The 22,943-nt window shown below is 34.7% G+C and overlaps 2 protein-coding genes across 3 annotated transcripts; both read right to left on the bottom strand.

The window, feature by feature from the left end:
• Positions 1-1,218: 1,218 nt before the first annotated feature.
• Positions 1,219-5,786, bottom strand: LOC115973076 (IMPACT family member in pol 5'region-like). Of its 2 annotated transcripts, none has more exons than XM_031093316.1 (6): positions 5,434-5,786; positions 5,175-5,216; positions 3,818-3,933; positions 3,557-3,662; positions 3,304-3,357; positions 1,219-1,827 (listed from the first exon to the last, which is right to left on the bottom strand). In XM_031093316.1, the coding sequence occupies exons 1-6, from the start codon at positions 5,698-5,700 to the stop codon at positions 1,570-1,572; spliced, it is 843 nt and encodes a 280-aa protein (XP_030949176.1). In that variant the 5' UTR covers positions 5,701-5,786; the 3' UTR covers positions 1,219-1,569. The 2 variants fall into 2 exon arrangements, with proteins under 2 accessions (XP_030949176.1, XP_030949177.1); XM_031093317.1 differs by having other exon boundaries at positions 1,565-1,849; positions 5,434-5,779.
• A 311-nt stretch (positions 5,787-6,097) lies between these two features.
• LOC115973084 (ubiquitin carboxyl-terminal hydrolase 17-like) lies at positions 6,098-15,890 on the bottom strand. Its single transcript, XM_031093325.1, has 12 exons — positions 15,339-15,890; positions 12,434-12,570; positions 11,556-12,343; positions 11,156-11,244; positions 9,475-9,560; positions 9,179-9,341; positions 8,945-9,059; positions 8,657-8,814; positions 7,709-7,793; positions 7,417-7,629; positions 6,882-6,943; positions 6,098-6,781 (listed from the first exon to the last, which is right to left on the bottom strand). Exons 1-12 carry the CDS (start codon positions 15,608-15,610, stop codon positions 6,199-6,201), a joined length of 2,751 nt encoding a protein of 916 aa, XP_030949185.1. The 5' UTR covers positions 15,611-15,890; the 3' UTR covers positions 6,098-6,198.
• Positions 15,891-22,943: the final 7,053 nt, after the last annotated feature.

Raw genomic sequence — 22,943 nt, 5'->3', positions numbered from 1 at the left:
CATCCCGTTCCCAACACACCCAACTCATCCAAAGTCACTTTTACCAAGCAACCAACTCCTGCCCCGGCCAACAGTGCCTAAATACACATTGACTCAGTTGCTAACCTACCACATATCCACCAAGAATATTGTACCTCAATGGCATTACCCAATTCTCCCAAGGATAATAGTATGTGTTCAAATCCCCCCTACCCGACCTGATGTAAGCAAAAAAAAGAAAAATCAACCACATACCTATGATCCCAATTCAATTAGAATCAACTCCACCAAAGTCCACATGGCTGCCACTTCCAAGCAACCAACACCCACTTTCTGCTAGTCCATCTTTGCCAAACATGCCTCAAATCCCCTCCATTCCATCAAAAACAATTTTGCCAATGGTGCTTCAATCTCCTCCATAAGACTAAAAAAAAATTGGCAGAGGTTGATCTGAACCACCGATTATTCATGCCTCATCACACCCCCATCAAACTGAAAACTAGCCCTTTTGATGCTACGGTTCTGCCTTTCCTCCAACAATAAATAAATGACCCTTGAATGTGGCAGCCATACAGAGTCCTTTGATCCTGGCTTGTTGCTACTATCTAGAATGTCTCAAGTTAGCCTAAGTATACTTGGTAGAGATTGTAAAGAGTCGTATTTCTCTTTCCCCCTACCTAAAATAAATAACCGAATCACTTGTGATATTGTCATCTAGTCCTCAAAATATTAGATAAGTTGGTTATTTTACTCGAAATGTTGACTTTTTAACTTCCCAAACTTAAAATTATGAAGGCCACAAAATACAAAATTAAACAAAACAAATGAGCAAAGACCCCCACCCCTTCTCCCTGAGGGTTCTCCCCTCCCCACAACACCCCCCCCCCCCCCCCCAAAAAAAAAATCGAAGATATCAAAAATAATGGTAATTACCTATGGTAGCCACAGAAGATGATCATGGGGGTGGGGGAGACATTATTTAGTACAAACTATAAAACCAACTCTAAATTCAACCAAACTCAGGATCATGCTTCTATCCTTCCTACAATGCAATGAGCCAACATGCTACACTTTGCTTTTTTTATGGAAATTATTCATTAATTAAATCAAACATTAAGCTACTAATAGATAATATTAAAACAAACATTCAAAATATAGCGTTCCTCACATTGAAAATGACATAGGAAAAAAAATAAAGAAGTACAAATTGGTCAACCAATCTCAGGTTACAGAGAATACTAATTCAAATCATAAATCAACTTAAAAGTGAGGTTTCTCTGCTCTCTTTTTACTTTATAATTCCTTTCACAGATGTAGGAAGGCACCAATGTGCTGAACAGCATAAAGATCAGCACAGTGCACAGAGTAAACAAATTTACAACAACGTCAGTAAAATTAGAAACAGGGTATCTGTATGAAATGAAGATCATATATACAGTTCTTAAATTTTCAGATCGCCACCACCTCTCAAGAATAATTCAAAATTTATCTTAAACATCTACCTGTAATTAATTCTTCTATGAATTTCCCTCAAACAATAAATTAACCAATGGCAGGCTTATCTGCAAATCTGCTGACATATTTTGCACATCATTGGAGCAAGGCAGGAGAAAAAGGGTTGAACATACCAGCTCCTGAAAGTGCTGCCTTGATGACAGGTTCAATAATGTTCACAATGTCCGCACCCACATATAAGACATGGCCAAGTCTCTCAGTGTTTATAAAACACCAAATCTCGGCTACAATTGGCTTTGACAGCCTCCTCCAACTTCTCAGCCCGGTCAAAATCAACTTTGAAAGTGACCATGCTGATGCCATCTTTACCAGTATCATAATCCTGTTTGATGTCTTCAATTTGAAAAGATTGTAACTGTAAATACCAAGCACAAGATATGAGTACGCAAACATTAAGTTTAACTTTTCAAAGATGCAAGGTCTCTACTCTCCATTTATGCCATATATTGCCATACCAAAAAAAAAAGGTTTCACCAAGGAAAAGCATCTGATAACTTATCAACAACCAAAAAAAAAGCATCTGATACTTACCACAAAAAATAAATAAATAAATAATAATAAAGGACTTCATTTACCATAGCATTTTACATCTGTTCCTTTTAACAGATTTAAGTACATAAATGTACTTATGCCTTAACTCAAAAGAATTTTATCAACATCAATTCACCAATTTACGTGGTTCGGCAAACTGCCTACCTCCACAACGACGACGGAGAAATTTCACTATAAAAATAGGGAGATACAATAGTGCACAAGAACACTCTCAAAAAACCCAAATCCCAATTACACCCTAGCACTCTCTCATAGAAACAATAAGAATAGAAGCTGACTGCCTCTTTTTTTCTCTATTTTCTCTTATGCGGCTGCACTTACTAGGTTAATAGAATTCTTGATCTCTCTATTCCGTAGAACACAAACCTAATATATATATATTTATATATGTCATAGGTCGGCAACACTAGGACTTACATTCCTAGTTGTATTCGGTCATACTTGACTGACTTACAAGCAATGGGCCTCGTGGGCTTCAGTGGCAATTCAAGCCACAAATTGAACCCACGTCAACAGTCCTCCTTGTTAGACAAGCTTGAAAGAAAAATGTGATCATAATGGTGGCTCATATTAGAGAAGGTAATCTAGCAAAACTTCCGTTCTAAGAGTTCATAATCACATGGTTTGTAACAGTGAATGTTATGTCCAGAATTCAAACAACACAAGACAAGGATCGGTTCAGGTTAAAATAAAGTTCTTAAGTTGAATTCAAATAAAATCATGCAGGAGATTAGCGGATTAGCATTGCATTCATTTCAAATTGTATTTAAATTTAAACAGGAGTTGCATTGTATTTAAATTCAAATAGGATTTGGATCCTATGTTTTGGGAGGTGGTTGTGATAAGGCTATCTCCTCATTAGTATTTATGTACGTAGAGGAATATGAATGAAGCAAGCAGAAGATAACCCAAAAAGTATATTCTCCCTCTAAAGTTCATGAAGTTAGTCACCTCAAATCGACTAAGTTATCTTTCAATTATCCCGGTCATAATAGATGGTAAAATAAGAAAAGAGATAGAAGAAGGAGGGCAGTCAAAAGAACTTGGAGTAACAGAGATATTATCAAAATGTTCTGCTAACATTTTTTCAAGGTATAACTATTTCATTGACAAAGACTTATCATGAAGATCAATAGCAACCAAAAATGTCCTTAAAAGAAGCAAAGAGAAACCTTTTCTTTCCAGATCAGTTTTGTCATATACATAATTCAAACCATGCGACGGCATAGAAAACTAAGTAATATGATCTCAGATCACCTGATGGTATAGAATGCCCAAAAGATCAAATGGAACCTCCACACCCATTGGAACCTGCAATCATATTCATTCCAATTATTTATCTGAAGAAATTTCCTTTCCCAATGATAAATAGCCTCAAAATTAACTAACAAATTTCCATGACATATATGTAATTATCTTCACATACTTTTTTAATTAAGTGGAACAGCATGCAGCGGCAATCATAACTCATAAGTAAAGACGCAAAAAAACCCCAAAAGAAATCCAATACCTTAGATTTCACAACACAAGTTGGGGCATTTCTTAGGCACTCTGATGTAACTCCTCCATAGGCCCTGACCAATCCTCCAGTGCCTAGTTTGATGCCTCCAAAATACCTGGTATTTAATTGAAGGAGCAAAAACAAGATGTGCAACAAAATATAACCAACCTAAGCTTTTGTATATAACACAACTAATTTGAAGCTGAGAATCCACACATGAGAACTCAACATAACAATATGTACTCGGGAAAAAGTCATGGAAATGCTTACCTGATCACAACCACCATAACTCTATCTATTTCGGAAGAAAGAATAGCAGAATGTATTGGCTTGCCAGCTGTACCTGACGGTTCACCATCATCATTAGACCGATATTGATCTCCAACCTGAGGTGCAGAAGAGAACAACATGGAACTAAATTGAGAAAACCATGTCAAAGACGACCTTCTTTAATGGACTCCCATCATCTTCTGCATGGAAGTCTATGCTGTTTAGATTCCAGAAAAATCAAAGGTCTGAATAGGAAATTGTTAGGGAGTCTACTACCCAACTCTCTTTCCCTTGGAAAACCGTTTGGTAAATTTCCAACAAAGGTTAGTTTCTTCCTTTGGACAGCTGCCTTGGGGAGGATTTTAACTACTGATAATTTGAGGCGTAGAGTTGTTGTGGTTGACTGGTGTTGCATGTGCAGGAGAGATGGGGAGACTATTGATCATTCACTTATGCATTACCCTATAGCTAGAGAGTTGTGGAACATGGTGTTTTCATTATTCAGGGTTCAGTGGGTGATGCCAAGTGGGTTTAAAGAACTTCTAGATACCTGGTAAGTTCAACAGGCATAGATCTGTGGTAATCTGGGCTATGACTACGATCCCTCATTGTCTTATGCAGGGTATTTGGCGAGAAAGGAATGCTTATTCTTTTGAAGGAAGTGAGAGATCAACCCGTGACTTGAAGCTATCTTTTTTCCACACCTTATTTGAGTGGACAAATGCTTCAGGTGTTTTCACTTTTGTTTCTCTGGTTGATTTGATTGATTATTGTAATTTTCATGCATTGTAGTTTTTATTGCTGCTGTCTTTAGCATACTGCCTGTGTGCTTTGGTTCCTTGTATTATCTTTCTTTTATTCAATGAAGTATTATTTATTTATCAAAAAAAAAAAATGTGACCATAGAAACTTATCAAATAAAGCTTAAACTTATTCCTCCCAATTTTTTCCGACTTTGAACGATGCTTCCACACTCATTCTGAGGACATAAAAACTATAAGTCTAATGTTGAGGGCTGAAACCCTCATCAAGGTCCCCACAAGTTTGCACTAGAAAGAACACGAACAAGTTTATAAACCCACAGGGTGAGGAGGGATCACTCATGTGAAAGTGAAAAATAAAAGATTTCACTATCAAACTGCCTTCCTCCTACAAAATACTATAAGGTAACAAGACAAGGTAAACTGTTAAGGATCCATAGCCAACCACCAAAAATTTGAGACAAAGGCTTAGTTTTTTTTTTTTTTTTTGAAGCGAAGACGTGTTTGTCGTTGTTGTTATTGTTCTGAGAAGCTTAACCCAATTAGGCTTATTATTATTAGCAAAGTAAATTGCATATGATAAAATAATGTAGTACCTTGTACGCCCAGCAGTTGTGAGTAGCACGAGGATCTCGGACCTAAAAATCAATCAAAATATTCAAGCTTATTCTATGAAGCATTCAAAAAGATGAGTAATAAAGAGCATCATCATAAATGAATCAAAGGTGGTAGTATTAGAAAAGAAGCAACATAGGAATCGCGGCATACCATTACCATACCAGTAAAGTAATGTTATTGTTATTATTATAACTGGGCAATTGGTCAAAATGGGTTGGAAGGAAAGGAAAGGAGAACCTGGGAAAGGAAAGAGAAGGCGGATTGCTCGTCGGAGATAGGGCCAGCGATGGCGATGAATTTGCTCTTCTTTATTTCCTTCTCGAAGCTTACTCTCTCTTTGATGGTCGTGAACGCACCTGCACCCTTGCTACTACTGCTCGCAGTCACCATCGCTCTCTTTGCTCCGACCAGAGCCACCAGTGAGGCGGAGATACGGTGGTTTAACTTCTGGTACTGGTAATAATAACTGGGTGCTGTTATTGATGAAATTGATAGTAGTGGCATTTGTTTCTGTTTTCTCACTTCTTTTCTTTGTATTTGTATTTGTATTTGTATTTGGGTTTGATTATTATTTATTATCGGCTACAAAAATGACTTACTTGACGACCCACCAGTTTCACAAATTTTTATTTTTTTTATTCTTTTTCCCTCTATCTTTTCCGTATTGTTTCTTTTTTCCCATATATAATTACATACCTCTCATTCTTAATCCTATTTTTCAAAAAAAAAATTTCACAGTAGATATTTGTTAATATGATAAGTTATGATTCAAGAAAAATATTTTTAAGTAAATTATCCCACCTCTCTTGTAAGAGGAGACCTGACAAATTAAAAATTCAAGCCAAAAAAAAAGGTAAATATATATATACAGAGAGAGAAAGAAAAAGTAAAGATCAAAGACTTGGAGAACAGGGAATGGGGAGCTAAGAATTAATGATTGATATTTTTTTTTTCCTTAATAACATAAATGACAACGCTTACTTTCATCTCACAACTCAAACCTCAATAAAACGTTTGAGCTGATCTATCACCACTTGCTCTTCTCAATGGTACACCAGAATTTACAACAGAAGGGTTAGCAAAGGCAAATTGCCCAAAGTCAGTGTCCCTACTAGTACTACTACAACCTAACTGGCTGCAAGACTTTCTACGGTGTCTAGTTGTGTCAGTATACAAAATTGCAGAGTTTCCATCCCCATTCAAGCCGTTCCGTCGGGATGCTTGCCTCCAATCGTAATTGTCCACTTCTGGATCTGCATCGAAGTCTTCATAGGAGGAAGATGGAACCGAGTCTGATGAGAGCCCATAGTTGTTATACCAACTGGGTCCCACTTCACCAAATATGTAATCAGACAAGTCTCCTGTGCTGGCAGAGTCTTTGATGCTTGCTGTGCTGCAAGAGCTTGCGTCTGAGCAGCTGAAAAGGGAGGAACTCTCGCTCGATGAATCAATAGCAGAAATTCTTTGCATCGAATGGATTCTCCAATCGTCTGGTTGGAATGATTGATTGTTGTGTCTCGCAGGCTTCTGATGTGTTACCGACTGTGTCTTTAAACTTCTGCCTTTACACACTCGTGGATAGCGCCTAGTAATAAAATAATAGTGTAACATTTTGAAAATGATGTCTATTCTGAAAGAAAAATAAAAAATAAAAATATTCAAGTTGTGCTCCACAGACATGTTACCTAGCGTAGAGAAGCATGTACGCCCCCTCTAACAAGACCCTCTCCAATTCCACAGGTTCCACCTACATAAAAAAATGGTGCCCAATCGGTCTAAAATTAAGAAACTCAAGCCAGTCATTCTAAACATCATCTAGCATTAGATATTATAATCAAGAATACATGCATTAACTAAAGCACCCATAAAAACACAATTACCCACAGACACAACTGTCTATGAAGTTCTCATCCAAAAGAATGATCCACAAGATGGAAAAATGTAAGCATATTCGTACGTTATGGAATGAACATCAGCAACAAAGATTTCAATACAGAACATAATGATAGATTGCCTCTTTCATCTGAGATGCAAACAGATTTTGGCAGTTAAAATCCAGAAAGCTCTGAAAACCCCTCGGTTCAATAGAACTTAAGGTCCCTCATTTCGCCGAACCCAAAAGAAGAGAGAGATTCAAAGAAGAAGCATATATAAAAGAAAAAGTCAGGAACCCAACTTGATAATATATGTATTGATACTAAAAATAGACAGAGAACTTACTGTGCTATCATCTATCCTGAACCACTCCCCATTGAAATTCTTTACATAACACACATAGTGACCCGAATATGCAGCATCCATGATATCCAAATGAACCACTACTGCATAAAGACTGTACAAAGGAGAATTATCATTTATTCCACTTATATACGGGGCCATGTTGAGGACCTCAGGAAACTGAATTGATTTGTTTAACTTCTCAAAGTTACCAGACTGCAAGGGATTGAAGAAAAAACATTAGAACTAAAAATAGCATGAAGTACCAAAAAGAAATTAATAATCACAAACTTACTCGAAATCGCTTCAACACAATCGTTAAAATATTTGGCGCCTCCAATATTGTCAACTTCTTTTTGGCCCTCTCATAAGATTTACATCTAGATTAAACCAGTAAAAAGAAGTCAAATGATCAAACTTATAAATAAAATTAATGCACATAATCAGAGGATTCAACCAGAAAATAGAGAAAAGAAAAAATATTTTAAAACTAAGTTACAAAGATGGTTCAAATTATTGACATAAATCTAAGCTTCACTCTTCACAACTCATAATCAATTGCTAAAAAGTGTGACATAGATTAAATTACAGAAACCATAACGAACAAGTTTGGCTCAGTTTGTTCTAGTTATTGGTCTCAAGTTCAAAACTTAATATGATGTTCTAACAGTGTAATTACCCCACCCCACCCACACCCCAAAAAGAAAAAGAAAGAGAGAGAGAGGATAACAATCACATGAGGTCTGAACCAACAACCTAACCCTCCACCTTGCTCTTACAAAGTGAGGAGGTGTTATCTCAGCTAGAGCTCATTGGCATCCTATAAAAACATTTTATAAGTCTCCATAAAAGCTTCTAAACTACCTGGAAAACAAAAACTCAAACAAAGGTGTTGGCCATAGAAAATAAAATAATGTGCCTGACCATCTAGCAAAAAAAAACCAACTTCCTCACTCCAACATCTTCAACCTCCAACCAAAGAAGAAACCAAAAGAAAAGGGAGAAAATAAACCACAGTTGCAGACCACAATATTGGTGTTGGGAATGGCGATAAAAGGTCTAACAAGGCAAATAAGGCAATACAGGAGTTCTCTTGTTACAGGAAAAATAAGTACTCTAATCAGTGTGTGAAAGCATAATCAGTACAAAGATAAACTGAGCAGAAGACACTACAGGACTTTTCTTGTTAAAATAAAAGTGAGCATTATGAGCATTTGATCCAAATGCGCGCACATGAACCAACCTGCCGCAATAGTACTTGTTCTCTCGGTCCAAGATTTCAGTAGCTGTAAATTGAGCAAGAGCCTCTTCAAGAGTTCCAATGTCCCCATCTATCTCAACAGTAAGATCCATCATCCGCTCATATTGCTCAGATTTGGCAAAGCACTTCATGCACTTTATCTGAGAATCCCAGTCATGGCAGTTCAAAACAGGAATTATTACCAACACCAGAATGACTTGTACTATAGTAAGAAGACAATCAATTATTTAAGTGCATGAGCCTATGTGAAATATCAAAATAAGGAAGAACCTTAGATCGAAGGTAACCCCCAAAAGTCAGGCCAACTAAAGTTGTTTCTTGTGCCACTGGACCCTCAGCCCCAGCTCCCTTAAGGCAGACAGATTGCATTGTATCAACAGCATACCTGTCATCTTAGTAACTGATCATGTGGTACGCATTTGAGGAGCAGAAAAAAGGAAAAAAAGATAGACTCTCACATTAAAATTTATAAATACAACTGGTCAAGTTTTTAACTTGGCTAACCTCAAAAATTCATGGGCATCTTCTTCCCTCCCATGTCCAAGATGACTTCCAATTTTATGTATTTTGGATAGTATCCCAATGGGAGACAACGGGGAATAGCCTTCTTTTGCCTTCTGAATTAGACATTCAAACTCACAAATAAAACACCATCCCTTCTTTCGGCCTGGGAAAGAGACAAACATTGTATAATGAGAGAGACATTATGCACATTATCCTAATAGTTTTTTTTGATAACTACAAAGTCCTAATAATTGAACAAGTCATAAGCCCACAGTAGATCATGAAGAGAAACTTGCATGATTTAGAATGAAGCCCTTGAAGAAGATAAGTAGTAAGAGGCCGAGTATATGCCAAGCATTGGAGCACAGCATTAGCATAACAGCTGCAAAAAAGAAAAGTTTATAGTTAGAAAAAGTATTAATGAATAAAAATAAAATGCTTTCAGAAGTAACAGCACAGATATTCAGAGAGAGAAAGAAGCAAAGGATGTTTCTGTGTTCTTATTATACATTGCATGGAATAGAAAACGACAGCATAAAACTCCACACTGAGAAGAGGCAGAAAGAACAGCACTAGCAGCGGAAGCAGAAGTGAGAGAATATGGATATGGGTAATTAGATGACAACTCTTCTTTACCCCTTTTTTTAGCTAGTATCTTTACGTATATATAACTGCTGTTCAATTGTAGCCATAACATACTTACCTTTTTTTTATAAGTAATAAAAAATATATTATAAAAAGAAGAAAGGTGTCACCTAAGTATAGAGGGAGCATACAGCCAAAACATACTTACTATCTATAGCTTTGGGCAAAATTATGATAATTACAATTTAGGCTTTGAGGCTTATGCCCAGCTAGGAAGCATGGGTGCAGATTCGGGTTTGGGTGCAGGGGCGGTGCGGCGACTCAGCAATTTTTGAAAAAGTAAGGTGCGGGTGCAGCAGGATACATTTTTTAATATATTATTAAATATATTTTTATTTACAAATTATTAAATATAATTTCATATAATGGTAAACATATACCAATTTAAGTGCAATAATAACTACAAATAATTCAGTAATTTCAATTTAAGTTATTTAACCTATAAATAATTTGACAAATATTTAATAAGATAATAACTAAATAAGAAATCAACTCAAGTTTATTTTTATTTTTATTTTTTTAACATGTGTTTCAGGTAGTTTCTTAGCCAGTTTCGGCGGATTTCGGCCAGTTTCAGCCCAAATCGGCCCAAATCAGCGCGAATCAACCCAAATCAATCTGAGAACCAAAAAAAAAAAAAAAAAAGTGGCAGATCAGCACATCGACGCAAGTCAGGTGCAGGTGCAGTGGCCCTAAAGCCACACCTGTGCTTCCCAGATGCCCAGCCTCCTAGAGATACATAAAAGTCACCCCTGCCTCTTACCCATTTTAACTCTGAGCTATATAAAAAATTTCCCCAAGGAAAGTAATATACCTTACTAAGCAAATTGATGAGAATTTTAAAAAAGGAGAAAAAGAAAAGAGAGAACATGAGGACATCAAAAGACAAAACAGTACTGTTGTAGGTGAGAGTATCCAAGTATTATCATTGCCTTATAGGCAATCTCTCCAGTTTAAACTCTACTATCTATATCTAAAAGGTAGTAGAATGTAGACCTTTGTTAAAATGATACTAACAATACAATAAAATTAAAAATAAAATGGTTAATTATATAAAGATTTCAAAACGAAACCTAAAGGCAATAATAAGGAAGTAGATTATAAGCTTAGTTCATCATATATTACAGACACATGAGTCATTCTCGCAGTATTCTTTTCATGTAATTTATTTTTACCAATGAAATTTTAAATTAAGGAGACATGAAGTGATTGGGGAAATAGGATGGAATTTTAAAAAATAACAATAATAATAATAACACATTATACAAGAAAGATATTATTCTTCTACATAAATTTAGCAGCCTTATAATCCAAAGCTGTAAAGTTTATTACCTGTTCCCACAATTTGTAAGGCCGAATGGACGTAGTTCCACCTTATCATCACAGTAAAGTTTCGTGAAAAGTTCGTATGGAAAGACTATCTGTCAAAACAAAACCAATTTTTGGAAAATAATCAATACAAGTAATAACACAGAAAATATTGAGGCAGCTATCAAAGGACAGATAGTCATGAGTCCCACCATGGGGTGATCAAAATGATTATCCATGTTTACTTTTAATCACATGACCTATTTAATAATCATATGATTTCCTGAATGATTCAATGAGTCATGTAATTAAAATACATGGGGAGTCATTTGACTTTCCATATACTGGATTAAGGGAAATTTCCCAAACTGTTTGCAAAAACCAATTATCCTATCAAGAATAAATAAATCATTTTTGTAACCACCTTGCAATTGTTCTTTCCACCAATCTCGTTGCCATGATCTAAAAGATTAGGCTTTGACTCTTTGGAGGCTTTAAACTGCTGTACAACTTTTCGCACAGATGTTTTCAAGCCATTACGAACATTCTGTGGCAAGCTTGGGATGCTACCAACTTTTGCAGGTAAGGCATGATAAGCTTCAATTTTTGCAGACTTGGGATGGGAAATTGACTGTCCTCCAATGGCTGAAGATGGACGATCATTAGGAGCATTAGAAGACAAAGACTTCACTTCTTTACGCTTAAATAATTCAGAATCATCTTTCCCATCATCAGCTACAGAATCCGACCCCGATGGTGAGCACCTAAATTTAGAAGCATCTGCAGCTAATTTTCCAGCCGAAGTGGATCCTGTGGTGGGCTTACTATTGCCAAAATTTTTTGGCTTAACATCATTAGTTATAACTGGAGCAGGCTTAGAAAAATGTGATTTGAAGTCAGCGCTTTCATCAATATGACCAGATATCTTCTTACTTGATTTACTTGCACAAGAAATACTATCTACATAATTTACCACATTAGTAGACCGTGTGGATAGCACCTTAGTTAGTTCCATCTCATTAGAACTAACAGTTGTACCAACCATATCAGTGGCAACATCATCAGAAAGAGGTTTCTCTAATTCATCATTAGTGCCAGACCTAATGACCTGACTGGAATCTATAGATCGTTTACTTCCAGCACGAGATGGAGAGGAGCCAGCAGACAATGAAGCACTAGGAGACGCGAAACCAGAATGTGGTCCTTTGGTATCTGCAGAAGACCATAGAATATTAACATCATCCATCATTAGTGAAGCGTCAGAAAAAATTTCAGTTTCTTCTTCTATACCAAAATTATTACCATTAATTTCAGACTGTTTTTCCAATATTGATTTCCCATCAAAGTCACCTTCCTCTTCAAACGGTATGGTGGCAATTGGAGGACAACATTCATCTTTGTGACCTTGTCTCCAGTGCAAAATCTGGCACTTGCCAGAACTACAACCAAAAAAATAGGCAAATTTGAAAGTGAATAACTATCCTAGCAGTACCCAAGGGGGCAAAATAATAATAATAATAATAATCATAACAGACACAAACTTACAGCCAGTAGACAACCAAAATCAAATAGTGAAACATACAGTAAGAGATCACAAAAGCCTGACATAGAGCTATTTTTTAAAATTCCACAGTTACACCATACAATTGAAAAGTTTAAGAGCCAGTGATGTGTAGCTAACAAATCTTAGAAGAATAGAGATCCATCTGAGCAGTTTGAATGATCCATGCTAACCATCACAACATTGTTAAGTTTAAATTAAAGAAGAAAAACTTCTGCAAGAACATACTTCCACTACATATCATTTTATGTGTGTGTGTGTGTGTGCGCGCATGCATGTGTCTGACAAGTCAAAAAAAGATAATAGTTTCCCTCGGGCTGACAATTATACCCCACCTACCAGACAACCAAGACCCCCCTCCCCAACACCCAAAAAAAAAAAAAAAAAGACAAAAGACAAAAAACATAAACATTAAACCAAGTAAATAGATAAAACTCATTTTCCTTAATAATAATATCCCCTAAAAGAATATAGAAACAACTTTACAACCACAGACGCTGGTTCACAAACACAATTCCTTGGAAAACACTAATGTAATCAAGCATAATCAAACAACCAGATTACCAAAGAATTTAATTATAATCAATATTCATCTAACAGCTCAAATGGAAATGACAGAAGAAATTCACCAAAACAAAATCCAATATCATCATCAAAGAATGCATGATGATATTACTTTTAGTTAAGCAATATCATCACATTTCTCTTTGTAAACTTTTTCGCTCAACTGTCAAAAGCCCATGCATCACAGAAAAGCAACAAGAAAGTATATAAATTTGATTGTGGGTAAATAAATCACAAAGCAAATCAAATTAATCAATTAATACAATAGCATCTGCTCTCTGAAGAAAGAAAGCATGTAATTACGACTCTATACTGTTTTAGTTTGGTACGGTGATAAAATTAGATTGACCAACCAAAATATAAGGAGGCATTGCCGACTATCTTGGCCCAGGAATATCAATAGTTTATTCTGCCCAATTTAATCTGCTAAAGTTTCCAGTTTCCATAGCAACAATGTATATTACACAGTATGTTTGGATGGATGGGGAGGAAAGGATAGAGGGAAAGGAGATGAAGGGGTTTAATTTACCTTGGATGTTTTTTAAAGGGAGGGGGAAAGAGTTGGGGGCATTCTTACCCCTCCAAACCACTCATTTTTAATTCCCCCAAGTTGAGGGAGTTTGGAAGGGGAGGGATTCCACTTGTATTAAATTTTTATTTTGTCCATTTATAACTATTTCATTAAATTGAACAAAAAAGAGAGGTATGATTGTCAATTTATATGATGTCTTTTCATTTCTTCAAACAAAGGGGGATAAAAAAGAGAGGTATGACTGTCAATTTATATGATGTCTTTTCATTTCTTCAAACAAAGGCGGATATCTATCCCCCCCCCCCCCAACTTAATTTTTAAAACATCCAAACAAGAGGAAAGGACAACCCTACTCTCCCCTCTCTTCTCCTTCTCCCTCATACCCTCTACTCTCCTTCCAAATGCACAAAAAGATGCTAAGACCACGTGGAAATATGATCTAAGGAGTAAGAATAGTTACCAAACAATGTTAATCTAAGATAGAGAAATGCATCAACAAAAGACATCCCTCCGTCTTCACTAATCTTAGGTTTGGGTTGATAGCAAAGTTCTGAGGATCTCCAATAGTCAAGAAAATACATCCTCAGAAAGCCCAAGTGAGTTATTTGACCTAATATTACAGCACAAGGAAAGTACCTAAATTCTTGCTGGTTTTCAATCTCACACTCCTAAATGAAATAGACCTTTCGGATAGTAAATGCTACATCCTCAACATACGCATCCACCAGAATATTATCAAAAACACTAGTGCACTTGATTCTACTTGTATCTGATTCGTGTCTACCAGAATATTATGTAAAACACTACTGCAACTTTTTTTTTTGATAGGTATAAGACACTAGTGCACTTGATTGTACTTGTATGTGATTTGTGACAATGCGTGGACTTAACATATAGCTAGAACATTGGGTACAGCTTTATACCCAAAATGAGTTTGACTGTACTTAATGATTTACCCTTACTACAATTCTGTCCTCTTTTGAAAAGTACTAAAAAAAATTAATAACAAACACCTCATCACACAGACTGCGAGTCCGATTGAAGAAGAGGATAGTTTAACGGCACCATCAATCACAAAACTTGATTCCATCATGACCACAGTAATTAGATAAGTGGCTGGAGCTCATAAGCATAAGCCTCAAGCTCACCCCAAATGAAACACATTTCTAACCCACAATAACAAACAAGGTTGGACGAGGAATTTCTAAACCCATGTAAAGAATGCTCGATGTGCACCGGTAATTCAATGTCTTCACGAATATTATCCCTCTAGACTGCTAACAAATTAACTTCTTAGACAGTATGCATTGTATTTGTCCCATCCCTAAATGGTAATATCACCCACACCCATCTCAAAATGAAGAGATTCTTTGTCAAATAATGCAACAAACAGGATTCCATTACTAAAATCATAGCATTTCCTAAAGTTCTAATCTTTCATTGCCTTTCAATCACTTCAACAATCAAAGTAAGGAATGTGAAAAGAGTACAATACAAGCAACCAAACACAAATTACCAAAATTAACAACAAAAATTCCAAAAGTACGAACCAGTATCTAGCGAGCTTGCACTGAGAGCAGCGCATAGTGGTGGGACTATAGCACACAGCACACTGGTATTGCCCTACGACTGAAACGGGTCCGTACTGAACAGTAGCTTGGACCTCGGCCATGGCGGCCTCTTCGGAGGCCATAGCCACAAGCCTCATGATCTCCTCCTTCTTCGCTTCCGCATCCTTCCACTTGTGGCGAATCAGCACACCGACAAAGAAGATTAGGGTTAAGAGCACGATCTCAAACCCTAAGATTCCGGAGACCAGCATTGGCCTTATCCGGCGCCGAGAATCAATCCAGAACAGAGAAACCCTAGGATTGTGATTTTGCTATACATAGATTTCGCGACGGCGGCGGTGGCGGTGGTGGTTTTGGACCCGTAAAGGATGAAACGGTCGGTGTTGGTGGTGGTGGTAGAGGGCAAAAATGGAATTTCAGGTGGGCTTGGTGATGGTAGTCATGACGATTAGCATAATTATTAAAAATGGAGAGAGAAAGAGAGAGAGGGAATGAATGGAGTGAGTAAGTGAATGAATGAATGATGTGCGATTTTTTGTCGTCTGATTTTACTACTAGCGAAAAGGTCCCAATTGCTAGTACTATTTTGTCGCGTGTGTGTTACTGTGTGGTTTTTCTTTTTTTTCTTTTTTTTTCTTTCTTGCACGTGACCGAAAAAAGTTCTAGCAGTAAACTAGACTACGTCACTTGTTTACCATTTCATTAAAGGAACTACACTTGTTTAAAATTTTTTAGTCAATCTATGATAAAAATATATATTTATTAAACTAACTAAATAATTTTAAACAGGTAAAGGTTTTTTAGTAGATTTGTGGACAAATAGTGAACAAGCAAGGACGAACTTAAGATTTTAAGCTAGAGGAGCTGGAGTATAAAGAAAAAAAATTTCAAATAGGCATCCATATAGTATTTAAAAATTATAAATACTTAAAATCATTGTTTCGAAATACGTTAAGAAGCAATTATTTACCAACAAAAATAAAAACAAAAATAAAATAATGTTTTTTTTAATACTAGACTAGTTAGGATTTTTTTTTTTTTTTAAGTTAGAGCATTTACAATGGTAGTGCTAAAAATTTTAGTTTTTAGCACTCAGAAATGTATTTTATCTATTTTACTACCTCACTTTACAATACACCCAATATTAAATGTTTATTTTTAATCGCTTCATTTCAAATAATATAAACAACTTATTAAAATAATAAAAGAAGAGAGAGAATTTGAGTTTTTTAATTGAAAGAAGAGATATAATCTTAATAAAATATTATATTTTTTGGTTCTTTGGTGGTAAAATAGTTTTTTTTTTTTTTTGCTAAAATACAATCATCTGAATATTTTTATTGTTTTTGTTAAATTCTTAAGTTGAATAGTTGATATTTAGGTGAGACTAGCTAAACTAATAGAGAAAAAAGGGCTATGATTTTGAAAGGAGCCTAACTATAAAAATAACATATATAATAACTAAAACAAAAAAATATTTTGGACCTGGGGGCTCGAGTTGGGGCCCACCTGGGTCCGTGCCGTGAATAAGTGACATAATCTACTATCGTATAAATTTCTTTACGTGCTGGTATGTCTTTAATCTTTTAGTTTAGTTGTTTCTTGAAATTAGTTTTGGTCAAAGAATGTTTCTTAGAATTTTTATTGATATTTCTTCTTTTGGGTGAGTGCAAATTTTGACAACGAAGTGTGAAAAGTTTTATAGTCTTTTGAATTAAGGCACGAGAGAATATTATTTGAAACATTTTGCCACGCAAAGCTTTAAAAAACGGAACCAATTATTGTATTACATAATTGCTGCCAAAAAGTTTAAAAATCAAAATATGTAGTTGATGATGCAAAGAATTAACGGTCACATGACTCACATGTCTAAATGAGTTTTGAAAAAACCTGCAGTAGTAAAAAGATTACACATAAATTCAGAGTGACACTATTGTGTTGCCGACAAAAACTTATTTGGTACTTACTTAAATTAACCCTTCAAATTATATATGTTGTATACACTGTTTTTGGGATTTTTTTTCATACCTTGGCACAAGCAACATTTGTTGCTTATATAGGCCATTGGCTATTACTCCATGATTTTAACCATATCCTATTATGTGGGTCATATAGTGAGTTTTGGTGAAAATTGAAGGTACACATCCGGGCGTGCATTCACCATTAACGTGACATTGCATGTTTCGAACACATGCCCCTAATTCTCACTCTTCTAAATGGAGTTGGATTGTCTAGAACTTGCTTTATCAGTTTATCTTCATCTTTATCTTTCTCATTCATCCTTACTTTGGATGGGGAATCGGTTTTGTTTGAAAGATTTATTGGACAATGTAGATCCCATTAGTTATAATTTTTTTCAATTCTATGAAAGGATTTAAAGCTTTGATGTTTCTTTAAAAATGGATATTATGGAATTTTTTTTTTTTTTTTAAATTGCGTTATTGATGTCATTTTTAGTGACTATATTCCTCTATGAGATTAAATTCAATAAGGACGGGGTGTAAACCCCTTGGTTTACACCAGCCAATAAAGACATGCCACATCAGACTTTTACTTAAATTCATTGTAAAATTAATACATCCTAATACACCTAATAACATCTCAACAAACAAATAAACAAAACCTATTTCATGTTTCCCTAAAACCTCAATCCCTCTTCACCTCCTGCATCTCCAGCCAATCCTCGCCGGACCAACATTTGCCGCCGCACTACCTCACTGGACTTCCGTCTACCGCTGCATTACCTCGCCGAACCTAGGTGATTTGTTCTTGTTCTCAAAATTTTTTGGGTTTTGCTAAAAAAATCTCAATCCCTCTTCAAGGACGATTTTTTTTTTTTTTGGGTTTTACAGAAGCCCATAACCATTAATATGAACAATTACGAGCTCTGAACATAAGCTGAAGTGGTCACATATAATAGCAACTAACTCAGAAAGTGCAACAAGTCAAGAACTAAATATCACTTGTTATTAAAAGGAAATAAAAAATAAAAAATGCTCTCTATAATGCTGGAAAGTGCAACAATTGCCTCGACAATTTCAATCACTATATATAGTATCCCATTAGCATATCTGGAACACCATGTAACTAGCATCATCATACAATTTCTGTTTTAAAAATAAATCTGCGAAAACCACTAGAAGCAGAATCATTGGCTCAGATTCTAGGGTGCAAGGTATCCAATCTGCCTTTGAAACAATTGGGACCGCTTTTGGGTTCTAAATTTAAATATAAAAATATTTGGAAACTCATACTTGAGAAGATGGTCTTTTTAGTTTAGAGTCCCAAAAAAAAAAAAAAATCGTCCCTGGAGAGGGATTGAGATTTTAGCAAAACCCAAAAAATTTTGAGAACAAGAACAAATCACCTAGGTCTGGTGAGGTAGTGTGGTGGCGGACGGAAGTCCGGTGATGTAGTGCAGCGACAAACATTGGTCCGGCAAGGATTGACTAGAGATGCAGGAGTTGAAGAGGGATTGAGATTTTAGGGAAACGTGAAATAGGTTTTGTTTATTTGTTTGTTGAGATGTTATTAGGTGTATTAGGATATATTGATTTTACAATGAGTTTAAGTAAAGGTCTGATGTGGCATGTCATTATTGGCTGGTGTAAACTAAGGGGTTTACACCCTATCCTTATTGAATTTAATCTCATTCCTCTATATACTAACGGGTTTCAAGGAACCATTTTTCTATAATTACACACCTTTTTGAAAAAAATTTGTAAGGACTCAAAAAATAAAGGTCCAAGCCCACTTAGATCAGTGGTATCTTGTCTTTCAAATCAATCCCAAACAATAGAATTTTTTGAAGAGAGTGAGAAACTAATCCAAGTGCAACTTTAAACTACGTCCAAGTTTAAGGCCGAATGATCCAAAGTAACAGATAGACATAATTTAAACAGCAATTGGGTATAATGACCTCCTCGGGCAAGTCCGAGGATCAATCTCTTATATATAACTATAGTTCAAGTTTTACACCAGGCTATTCATTGTTCTCTTTTATGTTCTATTGGTCCTAAAAAATGTTCATCCCCCCTTTTTATGGGGGATTCCCTTTCCTCCTATATCACTCTCTCATGCATCCCAACCTTCTATCTGTATGTATCAAGGCATTTCTCAGGATACTTGTCCCATTAAGACTCTGCTAAAGGTGGTAGAAAGAGCCGTTAGTTGTAAAGTTACTGTTCAGTGGCCATTTCCACATTAATACAGTTAATAAGGTTGGTGTAGGGCATTGAATGCAGAGGTAGGAGGTATATCCTTCAGGAAACTTCCTCCCACCATCTTTTTCCCACTGTTATCTCTTCCCCTTCTTTTGGGCCTTCACAAGATACCAATTGTACTAATTCTCTTACTCTCCTTGAATGGGCGAAGTCCAAGGAGCTCGTTTACCCTTCTGGGCCTAGATTAGGTAAATTAATCCTCGATTTAGTACTCCTTGGTCCTCAGATCCCACACAATTTTCATGCAAGTTCTATTGCTTGTTTTATTAATCTTAAAACATAATCTTCACATATACGTACACAATTGGATCTTAGAAATGATGCAAAATTTTAAAATTTGTTTATAAAGCAAAATAAACTAACAATACCAAAAATATGTTATCTTATACAAATTTTTTTTAACTAACAATGATGTCCAGAGATCTTCAAGCACTTGATTAATCCTCCAAATATATGTAATCATCCTATTCAAACACAAAGTATGAAAATTTTTGATATTACAATAGGATTGTACCACCTTTTTAATCGAAGTCCTGTGTTACAATTTTCATGGGAGTTCTAAAAATTTGAAATCACATTATTAAATTATCAATAATCCATTATATTATTTTCTTTGATTTTAACTTTTAAAATGTCATGTTATTTAACTTATGAGAAAAAGAAATATGTGTGGTCGTTGATTCAATTCAATTTGTTACGTCGCATCTCTTTGTAGTCATTGAATAATCAATACAATTATTTTATTTTTTTAAGATTTGACTTCCTCATTTTTATTCGATTTTATAGACTCAAATTGCTTCTTTTTTTTTTTTAATAATTTGATAATTACAATAGAAATGGGAGATTTAAATCATAAACATTTTCTGAAAATACTAGGAGGTTTCATATGAGATACAAAACTTTTTAAATAACTAATAAAGTTAAGGGTAAATTATGTATTTGGTCCCTATCCTATACACCATATTTTAATTTGGTCCATAACCTTTTAATTGTGTCAATTTGGTTCTTAACATTTCAGTACCGAGTCAATTTAGTCCTTACTGTTAATTTTTAGATGAAAATTGATAACGCGTCTAATAGCCAAAATAAAAAATTAGCTTTCATTGATGTGACAATACAATAAAATTTTATTTTGGCCTTTTAACATGTTATCAATTTTCATCAAAGATATAACAACAGGGACTAAATTGACACAACATTGAAAGGTTAGAGACCAAATTGACACAATTAAAAGATTAAGGACCAAATTGAAATATGTTGTAAAGGATAGGGACCAAATATATAGTTTACCCTAAAGTTAAAGTAAAAAATAAAATAATAAAATAAATTAGTGCTTCTTAGTCGTGATTACAATTGATATGAATATCATTAAGGACAAAAGCAAATAAAATGCTAAATAAAGGGGAAAGCAATAATTACAATAATTACAAGGCTGAGTGGGATTTTTTGTATTATTAGATACTTCATTCTTCACACAATTTACAATATTGGTTTTAAATGACCTGGTTATTTTATTTGCCTAAGAAGTCGGAATTTCTCACTCAATCTTTGGGAAAATTATTGTGTACTCCCAAAATATCATAAATGTGTACTTTCTCCTCTCACATGAATAGAGGGTCCCACTAATTAAATTCATGCTGAGACTTACCATTCATGTAAGAGAGGAACAACGTATTTATGGTATTCCAAAAGTACTTAATAATTTTCTCAATTTTTGAAGAAGATTATGAGCTTGTCATAAATACTTTTCACTCAAGTGGTAAGTCTCACTTTTCCTTTGGTCATTTAATTAAAGACATTATATCTTTGGCTAGCTCTCTTCAAAACTACTATCTCTTATTTTTATAGAAAAGGTAATGCCGTATAGCACATGCATTAGCCAGGCAAGCAATATTTTATTTTTTCGTTGTTAGTCTAGATGGATAAAGTTACTTATGACATGTATAATCTTTACTTTTCTGATTTTTTTTTTTTTTTTGCAAGAAATATAATACTCAAGCTAATTGGATTCTCAAAAATTAAAAAAAGACTTAGTAGTTTAGTGACGTAAAATAAATATAATAAAATCCCAACATCACACGACACATGTACGTGGGTGGGAGCATAAAGAATCAGAATACACATAACCCACGTAATATAACCTTTTAAATATTGAAATGTTTATTTTTTCCATTAAAAAGTAAAATATGTGTTATCTTATAAAAGTATTCTCATTGGGCTATACATAACCCATTAAAATGCAAAATAGCTAATACAATTCATAAAAAATAAAAACATCCACATCCAGTGAGCTAATATATATATATATATATATATATATATTCCTCTTTTATTTTCTCTCTCTTCTTTTGTTTCACTTTCTCTCTTCTCTCTCTTACTTTAACATTAAAATAATATTATTATAATGTAATGTACTATAAAACAAAGAAGGAGAGATAAAATGTATTATTAAAGTAATTATATAAGTCTGTTTAAAAAATTTTATATAATACTTTCGTGTTTGTGTGTTCTAATAAGTATTATTGTTTTCTAAAAAAAAAGTATTTATATAAATAGATAAAGTAGTTTTTTAGTGAGGTAATTTTTTTTTTTTTTTTGGGTATAAATGGATGTGAATGATCTAAGCATTTACCTAATATGGGATAGAGGGTTACTTGTTAATATTTCATGGCTCAAACTACCTACCTTTCTCTATCTCAAAAAAGAAAATCATGGCTCTAAAATTTCATATCATTGGACAAAATTAATTGTAGTCAATTAAAACATAAAATGTTGTGGATGAACATATTTCCCATCCATGAGCTCGTACATGGTGTACCCGGCATATATGCCGAGTACAAGATATGATTTTCGCCCATCTAGAGAGCTAGATAAGAATTTGGCTACTTCAATGTTGAATGCTATACGATATAGAATGTGCCATTGAAACACGTGCGTTGATGAAATGGTAATCTTTAAAAACACACACACAACTTAAAATTTCATCTTATTTTGGGATTACTCAAACACTTACAATACTGATCCACCCAGCAAACTCAAAAGGGTCAAAAACAAAAAAACTAAAGAAACAAACAATCTCTAATGATACGTTTATATATAGGACAAGGTTTGGATCTAGTAATCCCATTAAAATGTGGACACGTGACAAATAGTCGAAACTAAAGAAGTAAACAATCTCAGGTTAATGTTAGGTTTATATATAGGACAAGGTTTAGGTCTAGTGATCCCGTTAAAATGTGGACACGTGACAAATATTTGACATGTCTCCACATCTCAATGCATTTGGTCTCAAGCCGTTTCCTACTTTCTTTATATATAACCCCAGGGTGGAACTATTGTAAATCTTTTTAAATATATATGA

This window comes from Quercus lobata, unplaced genomic scaffold, assembly GCF_001633185.2.
Source record: "Quercus lobata isolate SW786 unplaced genomic scaffold, ValleyOak3.0 Primary Assembly Scq3eQI_1865, whole genome shotgun sequence".
NCBI classification, from domain to species: Eukaryota; Viridiplantae; Streptophyta; class Magnoliopsida; order Fagales; family Fagaceae; genus Quercus; species Quercus lobata.
This window is presented reverse-complemented; position numbering and strand designations above follow the sequence as displayed.

Bases quoted from the DNA above. Each gene is read 5' to 3' on its own strand.
- LOC115973084 (XM_031093325.1), bottom strand. From the start codon at position 15,610: ATGCTGGTCTCCGGAATCTTAGGGTTTGAGATCGTGCTCTTAACCCTA. The intron at 11,245-11,555 runs GTGGTTACAAAA...TTGTTTTGACAG, and splicing joins GTGGAAAGAACAATTGCAAG to ATAGTCTTTCCATACGAACT. The intron at 6,944-7,416 runs GTAAGTTCTCTG...TTTTTTATGTAG, and splicing joins TCAGGATAGATGATAGCACA to GTGGAACCTGTGGAATTGGA.
- LOC115973076 (XM_031093316.1), bottom strand. From the start codon at position 5,700: ATGCCACTACTATCAATTTCATCAATAACAGCACCCAGTTATTATTAC. The intron at 3,663-3,817 runs GTAAGCATTTCC...ATTAAATACCAG, and splicing joins GTTATGGTGGTTGTGATCAG to GTATTTTGGAGGCATCAAAC. The intron at 3,358-3,556 runs GTATTGGATTTC...ATATGATTGCAG, and splicing joins CTTGTGTTGTGAAATCTAAG to GTTCCAATGGGTGTGGAGGT.